The sequence below is a fragment of the Geotrypetes seraphini genome, chromosome 8 (genome assembly GCF_902459505.1).
Source record: "Geotrypetes seraphini chromosome 8, aGeoSer1.1, whole genome shotgun sequence".
In the NCBI taxonomy this organism is placed as follows: Eukaryota; Metazoa; Chordata; class Amphibia; order Gymnophiona; family Dermophiidae; genus Geotrypetes; species Geotrypetes seraphini.
Genome location: NC_047091.1, coordinates 147164656 through 147179590, shown reverse-complemented (window position 1 = coordinate 147179590; position 14935 = coordinate 147164656). Strand labels below are relative to the sequence as shown.

General features: G+C 40.9%; 1 protein-coding gene across 2 annotated transcripts in view; it reads right to left on the bottom strand.

Moving 5' to 3' along the window:
* The window catches only part of TMEM132D (transmembrane protein 132D), a 610320-nt gene that overhangs the window by 28117 nt on the left and 567268 nt on the right, over window positions 1–14935 (bottom strand). For both annotated transcript variants that reach the window (XM_033957235.1, XM_033957236.1), the window contains one exon: window positions 2541–2746. In XM_033957235.1, the coding sequence (XP_033813126.1) occupies window positions 2541–2746 (206 nt within the window). The remainder of the gene's footprint in view (window positions 1–2540; window positions 2747–14935) is intronic.

Genomic DNA, 14935 nt, shown 5'->3' with positions numbered 1-14935 from the left:
AAGATGAACGGGAATGGAAGACTGAGGAAGGAATGAGATGGGGAATAGGAGAGAAGATGGAAATGTGATAGGTGGCTGAAAAGTGAAAAAGAGGAGAAGGGTAAGATTGAGGCAGAAAAGAGCTAAAAAGGAATTATCAATATGTCTGAGGCAGGTGTAGTGAGGGAATAGACAGGAGAGAGTAACAAAGACAAATGGATAGCAGCCACTTGAAAGGGAATTAGCAGATGACAGGAAAGCAGAAAAAAGAAACTGGAACCAACATGATAGAAAAATAAAACATCAGAAGAAAAACATTTTATTTTAACTGTTTTTAAATGGAATATGGATAATAATTAGCAAAAATATTGTTTAAATTTTGACAAATTTGCAGAATTTGCTAATTTTGTGCACAGAATTTTGAAATTTATTGCACAGAATTCTGCCAGCAGTAAACAAAAAGGTAGAAAGGGGCGAGAGAGAGAAATCTTGCATATGGTGGAGGGGAGGGAGACATGCATAGATAAGAGAGAGAAAAATGTTAGATTATAGAGTGGCGGGTAAGGAGAGATGGTTCATGGGAAGAGAGAAATAAATGTTGCACATGATAATGGAGGAGAGGAAGGGAGAGATGATGCATGGAGGAGAATAGAGAGGTTTGACCCAGGGCACAAGGCAGAGAGAGAGAGATGGTAGACAATGGGAAAGAAGCAGAAATGTTGAATATGGCAGTGGAAAGGAAGGTACAGAGACAAAAGATGAATGGTGAGTATGGGGAAATAAGAAAATGTCAAATGGGCAGGAGACCCTGGTGAGCGAGTTAACAGAAGACAAAGAGAAACCTGAGCCTGGGACCAACATAATTTGAATAATAAGATGACCAGACAACAAAAGGTAGAACAAATAATTTTATTTTCTATTTTGTGATTGCAATATGTCAGATTTATAATGTGTATCCTGGCAGAGCTGGTCTTAGCTGGGACCTAACAGAGAGAGGAAAAGTCTTTTTTGTTTTGTTTACACCACAGCACTGGCGTGGGGTTGGAGAGGGCAAAGGCGGGAGGGGGAGTAATGAGGCTAGAAAAATAAACCCGCCAGGCCATTAAAAAACAAACAAACGCCCGATTGGGCAGGAAAAGTGAATCGAATCGAAAAACAATTCAATAGGCCAAATTAAATCCAAAAATTTTTTGCCCTGATTCGGGCAGCAATAATGTCTAGTAACACTATAGAAATGATCAGCAGTAATAGCAGTAGAGAGGGCAGGAGTGACTATGCTATGCGCCTGTGAACCACAGTCCCATGAGTGCTCTATGCCCCCTCCTCCCCCCCCCCCACACCTCACTGCCTGAAGGCCAGACAAGGGGGTACTCCACTTTGGGTGACTACTAAGCCAGGTATGCTACTGCACTTACATACTATAGTGTGTAACTGGAAGGGGGGCATATACATGAGTGGAACACATGTGGGTGTGTCTCCAACTTATATTCACAACTTTTAAAATATGTTTATGTTTGACGCGCTTCCATCATCCGGGGCAACTACATCTGGAACATATCCATTTGCAGAGACCAGCGGGATAGAAAAACACTCTGAAGTGGACGTAGACAAGCTTTTGCCCAAGGTACCACATCTATGGTCAATACCATGGACCCAGTAACTGCAAGCAGTGCCAAGTTGTAAGAGCTCCAGTTTAAAATAAGTACTTTTTGTAAAACTTAATTCTATGCCTTTTGCCAGGATCTCCAAAATCTGGCATCGTAGCTTCGGTTTGGTAGTTTCCGGAAGGAAAACAGTCTTCTACGGTGTTGAACAGAATCCCCAAGTACTCTAGTGGAATTGCTCTGGATAGCATTGGTTTAATATTACAATGTAGATTCATCGAAAAATTTCACAAAAATAATAAAAAGTTCTTAACAAGGTTTTGGGGACTGATGATAATAATCATACCCCATTAAAACATTTACTTTTGGGTAATGTTCAGGTGTTTGAGGTCCTTTTCCTTGATAGTGAAAAAATATACTTAAGGTTATTTATATATCCTCTTTTATAATTGCACATGATCCTCCCCTGACTTAACACCAGTGGGTCGGCACTCTCCTCCCGTGGGAAGCTGTAGCAAAGGGAAAACTTCCGGGGCTGCCAAAGGCAGCCTGTTTACTTCACTCATGTTGCCTGTGACCCGAAAACGGCAGGTCCCGACAGTGAAGGGGTGGGATGATATTCTGCACAGGCTCTGTGGGCCGCCTCAGGGGTCTTAGAGGGCCACTATCGGCTCATGGGCTTACAATGAAGACCACTGGCCTAGCTGATTCCACAGACACCACTCAATTAATTTAGATATTTGGCTCTCCATTCTCTATCATCCATTCATGTTAGTTCCAGTTTCTAGGTTATAGTTAGTCTATTCTAGCAGACTTTACACGCAGTGTGGTCTGTCATGCTGTAGGCAGCTGCCTGTATTCTGTGTGCCTGTGTACATTCCTTGGATTCTTAACAAACCTTTTTCTTTCATGCCCTATCCTTTTCCCCCCTCTGGTTATTGACACAGCACACCCTACCTTTTATTAGAGAGGATGGGGACCCTCCAGCCTTTGATCTGATTCAGCTCGGTGTCTGAAACTTCTATCTGCAGAGGAAGCCGAGGGACCCAGACTGTCATTTCAAGTGGGGTGATCCAGTGCTGGTAAGTAAAATTAACAAGGACATTCACATGGCCTTTCATTTCCTTCCCATTCACAAAGACATAGTCACATCTGTCAGAAACCTGGAATGACACAAGAAGAAACCTGGATTATTTATTTATTTAAGACACTTGTAGCCCGCATATCAACCATCTATGCGGATAACAACGATACATACATAATCAAACATAACCTAGCAGATTATTAAAATAACATCATAAACAACTTACACATGTGCCTTACAATAAAAAGCCACGCAATTACAAGATTACAAAGTAACCAAATTTGAAAAGGCAAGTCGAAAAAAATGGGCTTTCAAACTTTTCCGAAATGCCCAAAAAAATCAAAGGTTAGTTTGATAGAATCTGGAACCGAGTTCCATAGTAAAGGTCCGGCTATTTGGAATATATGTGATCGATTTGCAATTTTGGAGACAGAATGAAGAGTGGGAACAGCCAAAAAAGAACGAGAAGGCACATATTGTATATACTCGAATATAAGTTGATCCGAATATAAGTCAAGACCCAATTTTCCCCCCAAAAAAGAGGAAAAATGGTTGACTTGAATATAAATTGGGCAGCTTAATATTCAAGTGCCCTGACTTGCCAGGCTCTGCACCTAGCCCCCTCCCTGTCAGGTACTGTACCCAGCCCCCTTCCCTCCCAACCCCTGTCAGGCTCTGCACCCAGACCCCTCCCTCCCAGGCTCTGCACCCTGTCCCCCCTCCCAACCCCCCAAAAAGATTCAGTTTGATATCAACCAACCATTCAACTGTGTAGCAGTCTAAATAATTTAGTAGGAAGAGGGCTGCATGAAGTGTTTTTACTATAATCTACCTCTGGCTGACCTCTTATCTAAACTTGTGTCAGTGGCATAATAAGGGGGGGGGGAGGGTGTGGACTGCCCCAGGCACCTCAGTTGTTCAGGATTCCCCTACCGGCTTTCCACATGTTTCAGAGTCAGTTTTCCAACAACTGATAGGGTGAGATTATGGCAGATATCTGTAGTGAATATTATAAACCAAATAATTCCCACTTAACCTAACATGTTAATGAAAGTTCAATTCTAATAACAGGAGTTGGCCTCAGTAATGGAGCCTACGCGTAGTCGAAATCAATGACTGGGGTGTTCAGCGTAGTTATCCTTGCTCCTTATTCTCCAATCATTGGCCTTACTCCTGTTAAATTACTTTATTCAAAAAGATTAAATCTACTATAAATTTCTTATTTTATAACTTATTATCATTAAAACATTCTATTAAACTCATTCTACCCCTTTCATTACACTCTCATTCTATTCCTTTCACTACACTGTCATTCTACTCCTTTCATTACATTAATATATATTTCTCATGAAACTGCCTGCTTTCCGTTATATCTATTGATAATTGTTTTAAACTAGGCAACATTCATTATTCCAAAAGCCTACTTATCTTGAGTCAGCACTTGTATTTCAAAACAGCCAACGTGGCCAGCGTTTCGTGGGCACAAACTCAAACCCACTGCATCAGGGCCAGATAATTTGGGAAACAAGTCGTTGCTGCTCAATGTTTAAAAATGCATACAATACTCAAAGTTTACAGCAGTAACTTACAGAACAGGTATAACCTTGTTTCCTCCGCAAAAATTTCTCAAAAGAAATGGCGTCGGGCTGAAAGACGCCAAGCTATTTATAGAACCCGATGCGGGTCTGCTAGTCTTTACGTCGTTTGCGTACCCGACGTAATTATGCTGGATGAACAAACGTCTCCAATGAACATACAAAAAAAAAATTTTTTTATCTTCGGCCATCAAAAAAGACCAAAGTAAAAAACACACAGAAACAAAAGATTAATAATAACTTGACCAATCAATGTCATCATTCAATCCTTTAGGGTGTAGAGTTTGTAAGGTAAAAATCCAAAATGTTTCACGTCTTTTTAACAGTAGTGTTCTACACCCTAAAGGATTGAATGATGACATTGATTGGTCAAGTTATTATTAATCTTTTGTTTCTGTGTGTTTTTTACTTTGGTCTTTTTTGATGGCCGAAGATAAAAAATTTTTTTTTTGTATGTTCATTGGAGACGTTTGTTCATCCAGCATAATTACGTCGGGTACGCAAACGACGTAAAGACTAGCAGACCCGCATCGGGTTCTATAAATAGCTTGGCGTCTTTCAGCCCGACGCCATTTCTTTTGAGAAATTTTTGCGGAGGAAACAAGGTTATACCTGTTCTGTAAGTTACTGCTGTAAACTTTGAGTATTGTATGCATTTTTACCTTAAAAAGTATATAATTAGAAACTAATGAATCGTTTTGTGTTCCAGGCACTGTCAAGTACTTTCCCCTGAAGAAGCCATACAGGGTGAAACGGGTGGCCCCGTTGGGCTTTAAACAGTGCTGACAGAAATCTCAGATAAGTGCTTTTGAATTCATGCACTATCATATTAAATGGTCAATTCTTTTCAGAATGTATAAGATTTTAAATCTAATTTATTAGAAACAAAACAATAACGATTTACAAAAAGAAACGATTTATAAAAAGAAAAAGAGACAAAAAAATATATAAAAAAGATACAAAAGATTATAGTGCTGTTAGCACATGCCGGTTGCCAGTGATTGAGACCTAGACTGAAGAAGAGCATAAGAGATCTTGCTTGATGACTCAGTCTCTGAGGCACGGCATTAGGAATAGCTGACTTGTTGCATTTGCATTTAGTGCATGTTACAAAGTGATTTGGAAGTAAATTTGGATATACAACAGTGTAAGAATACTTCTTTAGTAATTGTAATTTGTCTTTAGCCCTTCCACATAATTTCCTCTAGAGGGGATCATTTCTTAAATTTGGATTGTGGTGGGAAACAGTGGATACCAGAGTAACAGTACGTACTTCTGCTGTAATACATTGTATATTATCCTATCCATCCAATATCAATTAGCAAAATGCCAGAACCAACTATCACTTACACTACGATCTTGTGACCACTATCTCAGGTTCAGAAAACTTTTTTAAAAGCATTTCTATACCAAGACAGGGAGCCAATCCTGAAGTAAGTGAAAGGGTAATTGTAAAAGCCCATTTCTAAACCGTCCAATGCAATTCCTGAGATATAATGATGAGCCAATAATGACCTATTTGAACTTGTAACTATGACCTAACTGTATCTACAACTGTACTGATCTACCTGTACTAGCAACCCTACTGAATGTCTATGTCAATCTGTCCATTGTAACTTCCTGGGTAACTGACCCAACCTCTTGTAATGTAATCTGACCTTGAACTGAATAGGTAAAGGCGGAATAGAAAACCTGATTAACATATCATAAAATAATATAACATATATTCCATTCATGAACAAAGGCAAAGATCTTTCCACATGTTCTACTACTGTTAAAGATATTATTTAAAGCAGATATAAAGGAGAAATACAAAGGAAGTAGGGTACTTTTTAGATTGGGTGCAATGTGAATGTGCTTTTATTTAAAGAAATGCAATAATAGTCCAGATGGGGACCCATTTATCAATTTGAAATGTTGGGTGGCCTTACATATCTTTAATACAACAAGAAAAGCAAGCAATAAAATTTGATGTCAACATTTAAATAACAGTCAAAGGGTGTTAATTACAAGAAAAATTCTTTGAGCACAGATTGTCCAAATGTGCGTACCTTTTAGACAAAAACATTTTACAGGTTGGAATTCAATTTCCCATTTGCATTTTATATAAAAATTTATACCTTGACAGCAAAGGTTGCATTACTCTGACTCAAACATATATTTTTCAGTTGAGTTAAATCAATGACTTTATGGCTTTTTACACTTGGGACTAGTGTAATGAATGCGTTTTTCTGCAGCTTCCTAAGATCTACTGTCTCTCAGAATTCAAGTCTATAAGATAAATCACCTGAAGGTCCCATCTTCAAAGAGTGTATAATCTATGTTTCAGCCCAAGATTATGGCACTTTCTCAAGGTCAGATGGGAACTCAGCTTAAGAGTCAAGGTATCACAGCTTTGTGTTCTCAGCTAGGCTGTCACCCCCAGCCTTTTCTTTTATGTTCCGTGTTAAGAGAGTTAGCAGAGGAGTTTCTGAAGGATGCTTGGTGTAATTTAACAAGTACAGTCAAACCTCAGTTTGCGAGTAACACGGTTTGCGAGTGTTTTGCAAGACGAGCAAAACATTCTCGTAAATCTTGTCTCGCAAACCGAGCGTTGACTTGATTTGCGAGCACCCCCCCCCCGAGAACCGGCATCGCTCCCCCCACACTCAAACCGCCCCTCCCTCCCCTGTGCGAACCGGCATCCCCCGCGCGAACAGCATACAGTTTTACCCCCTATCTGGCACCGGCACGCAGCCCACAGGACGTGCAGGTGCCGGTGAAAGAAGTTCCTGCCTCTTGCCTGGACCTTGATCATCTGTGCATGCTCAAGGCCTGGTTCTCGCTCTCTCCAAGATTCTGCTGGTTCTTGGGGGGTGGGGTGGGGGGGTGGAGCAGCGCCGCTGGCCTCGGGGGGTGGGGGGAACGTATCAAGCAAGTTTCCCTTACTTCCTATGGGGAAACCCACTTTGATATACGAGTAATTTATGAGCATGCTTCTGGAACGAACTATGCTCGTAAACCAAGGTTCTACTGAACTAAATGAACCTGCACACAAGTATGCCCCAAACCAATCCTCATTAATCTAGCATAGAATTATCTACTTTTCATGAACACCACCACCAAAAAAGAACAGTAAGCTACTTTTGGTCCTTAAAAGAATTTCTTTGTTGCTGTCAATTAGGTTTTTTTATTTTTTAACAAGCATGGCTTTTTACAAGGAAAAGATTGATAAGCAGTGCCTTTCTCTGGATACATAGTCTCTTTCCCAGTCTTGTCCTGGAAGCCCACTAAGTCTGCCACATGATACATTTGCATACACGTGAAGACTCAGGGGAGGATTCTCAAAACTTTAATGTGGTGGCTAAACCGGTTCCAGCCGGTTTAGCGTTCATTCATTTTATTGGCAGATTATCAAAACGGTTTACCATGGTCTTTTCTGAGCTTCCTAGCAGTCTCCGACTCTGCCATGCAAATGTGTTACAAGGAGGTCATTAACATTTAAAGGAGAACTCTGCTCCGCTTCGCTCCGTGACCAAGCAGGAACGCAATAAGCTCGCGCCTGCATCATGCTCCGCTCTGACACTCGAAGTTCAGCTCGGGAGTCAGTGGAAGGAAGAGCAGGATCGCTGAAAGCTCCTGCTGTACAGCGCTGGATGGCAGGATTTAAAAAAAGGTACAGGGGTACTCGGGAGTCAGCGGAGGAAAGGGCAGCTTCGGTGAAAGCTCCTGCCATACAGCGATGGATGGCGGGATTTTAAAAAGTACAGGGGGTATTCACTGCATATGAGGCACCCTTATTTCCACCCACTTTTGGGTGGGAAAAAAGGGTTCATAGACAGTAACGCGGAAGACAAAGGCGCGCGCCGACAACTGAGCGCAAGACGGAGGTGCGTGCCGAAGAAAAAGACTGTTTTTAGGGGCTGCGACGGGGGGTTTTGTTTGGGAGCCCCCTTCCCCCCACTTTACTTAATACAGATCGCGGCGGCGTTGTGGGGGGGTTGTAACCCCCCACATTTTAATGAAAATGTAACTTTTTCCCTAAAAACAGGGAAAAAGTTAAGTTTTCAGTAAAATGTGGGGGGTTACAACCCCCCAAACCCCCCACAATGCGGCGCGATCTGTATAAAGTAAAGTGGGGGGTTTCCCCCCCCATAACCCTCGTCGTAGCCCCTAAAAACAGTCTTTTTCTTCGGCGCATGCCTCCACGTTGTGCTCAGTTGTCTGCTCGCACCTTTGTCCCGGCGCGCTTTTGACCTGACACCGGAAAAAAAGTGCATCTTATAGAGCAAAAAATACGGTACTATCTTTTTCTAAAGAGTAAGAGAGAGGTGTATCATAATCGTGGGTAATCAGATCATAGGGGAGTTGCACATTCTCAACCAGCGCTGGTTCGTGGGTTATACCGTTTGAGATAAGTGTTACTTTTCCTCTTCATACATGATTTGAGGGTTTACATCTACTACTTTTGTGATTAGTGTTTTTTTTTAATTTTTTTCATTATTATACAATATACTTCGATGATATAGCTCATGAAGCACACACTTGCAGATGTAGTTCTGTAGGGTTTTTTTTACACAAAATAGGTGAGGCAGGTAAGATGGGACAGGCGTAGGTGATTAAAATTTGGAGTCAGGATGTGGACCTGAAATAATATGGAAATTATAAGAGGTTCTACGATCTGATCACCCACATTTATGATACGCCTGCAAGTAAATCTACTGTTTAGAAAAAGATAGTAGTTTATTTTATTCTATATGGGAACAGCTAATATTGAAGATAGACACATTTAAGTTAGCCTGTGGTAGGCCTTTTTATATATTTTTCAAGAAATTTGTAAACATCCATTTTAGACCCAATTTGCTCTTTGCCATATGTCATTCTGGATAGGATGGTTATACAATAAGGAAGTCCTCTTCTTCTTTGTTTACCTATGTAAGTCAGAGATAGCAATAAGGAATTGAGACAGTGAGAATTAGGGCTCCATACAATGATGTTGAACTGTGTCTACTCTCAACACAAATCTGTATAACAAGGTGCTCACAGCCATTTCCAGACATCTATGGTTTCTGTCCAAGCACCTAGCAGCGCTTGCTTTTATGATGAGAGAATCAAACCAGAAACAAAGCTATGAATAGTGCAAAACATTACATTACATTAGTGATTTCTATTCCGCCTGTGCCTTGCGGTTCTAAGCGGATTACAATTAAAAGAGATCTGGACATTACCGAGAGAATTACATAACAACGATTCAAGTAAATTACATGTTATGGTAGAGAGTTACAAATTAGAAGAATCTGGATTTTTCAATAGAATTACATAGCGGGATTCAAGTAGTTACAGGGTACAGTGGAGAATAACAATATAGGTAACAGAAGAAAGTTACCTAACATTGAAGGAATAGGTTTATTGGATACAGATGGAAGATGCTTATTTAGGAATCTGGATATTTTTGGTAGGTGTGGTACAAGGGGTTGACTAATGTGTTTCTCACTTACAGCATCCACCATTAGCAGCCATTCCACATCATCTGATATGTAGAGTACATCTGAAGCGGAACTTGTGACCTTTGAAAGTCTTGTAAGACAGAGAACACGGTCATTTTTTGATCACTTGATTGAAGGAGGATCAACAAAAGCGAAAATATTCCTGAAGAAACATCCCACAGAGTGGAATGATGATCCAGTCTTCAAGAAACTTTGGAATCTGGCATCCAAACTGACTGTTGTTAATGATGCAACAGAACAAGGGATAAGCGTCATTGAAAAATACGTTAATAAAAGATGAAGAACAGAAGCAATTTGTTCTTCGGCTAGTGGCCAGCCACCGAAAGAAGTTTCTTTCTGCATCAAAGGCAGCTCTTAGGGTTGATTATTTGTCAAGTGCACAAGAATTAAAATGTACTGTTAAGCTTAGTGGTAGTTTTTAAATAACAGTGAGATTGGGCGACCCCTAAACTTTGTTTAGGTAAAATTTAGTGGGGTTTTTTTTTCCATTTTTATATAAAGGAATAAAATTAGCCTTGTGGACAAACAAAATCTATTTATCAACTTTTTTGGATCACCCTACTGTTGTATGATCAGCAGTATACCTTCTGCTCAAAGGCTGAACAGAAGACACGACCTAAAAAACAAAACCTGGCACTCTATAGTGCAGATCCAAACACAAAAGTTGGAAGAAAGAGAAGCCACCAATCAGGAATATGCCATCGAATGGGATCTCTATTGGGTCTGAACTCAACACGGCTCTTCTCGGCTAACTGCTTGCTTATTTGCCTTATCGACAAAATCGTGCTGCACAACATTTTACAAAATATTGCATATGAGATATTGTTTAACCATCGAGTTTGCTAAAGACAAGTGGCTGACTCTTGAAAAAGGCACTTTGGTGCCGAAACGCTGGCCGTGTTGAGTCTATACCCAATAAAGACCCCGCTCGATGACATATTCCTAGTCGGTGGCTTCTCTTCCTCACGACTTTTGTGTTTGGATTTTCGTTTTCATTGTGGAGGTGTTTGTCTGGTTTCACTTTGGGTGACTCTATAGTGCAGGGAACAGCACTGCCACTGAGGAGCTGGGCTGATCCTATTTTTAAAAACTCTGTAATAACAAAACCTGAAATCTAAAATACATTTTAATGTTTTATCGCTAATCACATCGTTGCTCATAAATATTGTCGAGTATTTCTAAACCATGCATCACTGTTTTACCATTAAGTAAATAACATAAGCATCTAAGTAAGCTGTTCAAACTTGCTCATTTCAGTTACTGTGGTTAAAATATAGGAGGAAATGTGCCGGCCCAATAATTTATTAACTGTCACTTTTCTCTCCAGATGATTTGGAAAAGTGATCTTTTAAAGGCATAAAATCTGTTCATAACCTATTGCCAGCAAACCTTTCATTCCATTAGGTGGCTGTGTTTAACATGTCTACATGTTTTCATAATCTTGCACTTATGTAAATGGAATGCCATTCTCAACTTTTCAGGTTAAATGCTGAGTGAATGAATTTAAATCCTGTTTAAATGTCACTGGCACAATGTCCTTGCAAATGACGGTGTGCACCTTTCCATTATCCCTTTTCTGAAGGATCTTACTGTGCATCTGTTCCAAAAATTCACTTTATGGAGGTAGTTATCAGAAACTGAATAGAGAAAAGACATGTTCCTATGATCACATGACTATTAGGGGCATTTTCAAAACACCAAGATGTCCAAAAAACGGCACAAACTTGGACATCCATTGCGAGGTGTCCTAGCCGCTGTGCATCTAACACTAAAGGGATGTGTGTTGGAGGCGGTGACCCATCATTTGTGCACCGGACAAAAGCACGCAGGACATATGCGCACCGGCTTATAACAGTTTCTGTTACCACTGTGAGGGGGTATGTGGGCAGGAACTCCCCACTAAACTTACAAGTGTTTGTGCTCTCGTTTGTGGGGGGTGGGGGTGGAAGAACCCTCCACTACACTAAAAACTGCCGAATACCCAAAAAACTAAGGAAAATGTCAGTTTTCAGTGTAGTGGGGGGTTCCCCCCCACGCCCCTCCCAACAGAAGGGCAAACACTTGTAAATTTACTGGGGGGCCCCCACCCACTCACAGCGGTAACAGGAACTGTTTTAAGCCCGCACGCATACGTCCTGCGTGGGATTGTCTGTGCGGGATTGTTGGCACGCTTTTGTCCGGCACGCTTCTGTAACGGTACCGTTGGAAGCATATTGTGGGTGGGCTTTGGGTGGACTTAGACTTAAATGTCTTGCAGCGATAAATCGAACCTTTCCCAAGACATCCTGGATGGAACGTAGATGCTTTTAAAACAGGTCTAGTTCAGAATGTCTAAGTGCCAAAAAGGTACCCAAACTGACCAGTTGAACACTGGAGGGAGGTCGTGGATTGAACCAGTGGTTCAGAGGTTAGGTTGGTGATGATAATGGTGAGGGATGCAGGATTTGGCTGTGGTTGTTGCTGGGCAGATAGTTTTGTAAACTTTCTGCATTGTTTGGATATGGTCTATTCCAGTCTCGGATCTGCCAGTCACCTTTATTGAGTCTATTGGCTAGGGAGGAGATGTTGTCTAAGTGGTTTGTTTTCCAGATCTGCTAAGTCTGTCCGAGTTTGGTGTATCCATTCTCTCATAAGGGTTAGGCTTGACTGGGTCAGAATCCGTTGTGCTGCTGGCATATTTATATGGTGGCGCAATTTGAGGAAAGTGGGTATGTTGCTTGTTTCCCCTGTAGTGGCATAGGAAAGCTAGCTGGGTTAATTTTTGGCCTCTCATTGCCCGTAGAGAATTCTCTGGTGAGTTTGAAAATGTTCTCCCCTTAGAGCTGGGTTATATGTTCTCTTAGGCCTTGTGGCTGGCATCATGATAGTTGCTGTTTTCAAATTTCCCGACAGAATTCAAATCTGTGACCAACAAACTTTTCCGCTACATTTCAAATTTGAGACCAACGAATTTTCCTGCCAAAATTCAAATTCATAACCAACAGACCTCTCTGTTCTCAATCAGATCAACGAACCCACTATATATAAAGATAAACTGCAGACCTCACAGCATACCCTGAAGAAAACTACAGCATGATGGCTGAAACTTTGGTTCTACTTACCCAGCCGCAGAAGCCTAAGAGAAAACATGGCAAACAAAATTGAACGTCCTAAACTTGGACATCTTGGTGGCCAAGATGTCTAAGTAGGCAGTTTTCAAAAAACATTTTTAGACATCTAGCAGTTTTGTCGGTTTTGAAAATTGCCATTTATCTGCCCCCGACTTTGGATGTCTTGCGGGAAATGTCCAAAGTTGAACTTAGATGGCCTATCGAAAATGCTCCGCCAAATTTATTTACACGATTTAATATATCACCAAATCGGTACACAGGTCACAGTGGTTTATAACAGCAACATTTAATCATAAAAGGACAGAAAATCTATTTAAAATAGGAAAGAACACTTTCAGTCATCAAGGAAGGATATGTAAAGCAGCATAAAACAAACTGGAGACTGTATGATTATATAGGCCAACCGCACATCACAATCCAGAACCTTCAAAGGCAAACTGGAAAATGCGTTTTTAGGAATATTTTGAATTTTTGGAATAATTTGATGGCAAATTAAAAAGAAAGCCGCTTTTCTTGTTGATTGATAGAGCTCCTTTTAAAAAGCCAAGGCAGCAATTCTCCCATAGCAAATGTATTAAATCCCATTCAATTCCCACAGGCTTCATTGCATTTAACACACCAGGAATCACTACTGCGGCTTTTTAAAAGGGGCCCATCCATAGAATGAAAAGCATGAGATGGGGTACTGTATACAGAAATGCTAAAGAGGAAATGAATGGTGGCCACACCTGAATGGAGAGCTTTATGAGAAATGCACAAATCCTTAAACCAAGTACAAAGTGCTAATTGTCAAAACTCATTTTTTTAGCCATCTTCAAGGGTATTTACCCTTCAGAACATCTAAATCTTAAGGGGGCATGTTAGAGGTGTGTTTTATGTGGAATTAGGGCAGTCTTAGGACTTGGACATCTTGCGAAGATAATCAAACCTTTTTGAAGTCATCCAAGGCATCATTTAGACATTCAGAGTTAGACCTATTTGAAAAGCACCTAGGGGCTAAAAAGGTACCCAAACTGACCAGATGACTATTGGATGAATGAAGGCATGACCTCCCCCTCCACACACTCCCCCATTTTTATAACTTTCTGCATTGTTTGGATGTGGCCTGTTCCAAGGTCTTGGGTTGTTGAGACCCAGTTTCGGATCTGCCAGTCACCTTCACTGAGCCTATTGGATAGGGAGGAGATGTCTAAGGAGTTTGTTTTCCAGATCTGCTAAATCTGTCTGAGTTTGGTGTACCCGTACTCTCATAAAGGCTAGGCTTGACTGGGTCAGAGTCTGTTGTGCTGCTGGTGTATTTATATGGTGGCGCAATTTGAGGATATGAAAGAAACAGTATATACCAACCTCTATGACAGCTGTAGATATATGATGGGAAAGCCTAATAGAGCAGCACAAAGATGTCTTAAGTAGCCTGGTGGGTGAGCTAGTCAACCATAGAGAGGAGGACTCGGGTCTATAAGCCACTTTAAACACTACATTTATGGTAGAATGTGTGAGCTCACCAAAACCTACTATACTGCAATGTAGGTGACACCTGCAGCCTAAGTACTATTGAGGAGGTAGACAGATGGGTATAATAGGTTTGGGGGGAGTTTTTGGGGAGCTCACCATACACCAAAAGGGGGTTCTGGTGAAATATGTACCTGGCACCCTTTATGTGAAGTTCACAGCAGTACCCCTAAGGTGTCTCACTGCTCTACTGGGATGTTGGCATAGCCAGTCCATTAAAATGCTGGTCCCTTTCAAGCCCAAAGGGCTTGATTTGGACGTTTTGAACATGGACATTTTTATATTCATAAATGGCCAAAAAAGTTAGACATCCTAAGGGCCAATATGTCCAGGAAGGTCATTAAAAAAAAAAAAAAAAGAGGACGTCTAGCACTTTCAAAAATGGATGTTTCCCCCCCCTGACTTTTGGACATCTTGAGGGAAATGTCCAAAGTCAGACTTAGACGCACTGCTGAAAATGCCTCTCCACACCATCATATGTGTCTCTCCAACATCTTTGTTCTATTAGTGAAATTAATTTACAATTACCAACTAAAATCAATTGAGCTGCAGGACAAATGGAAGA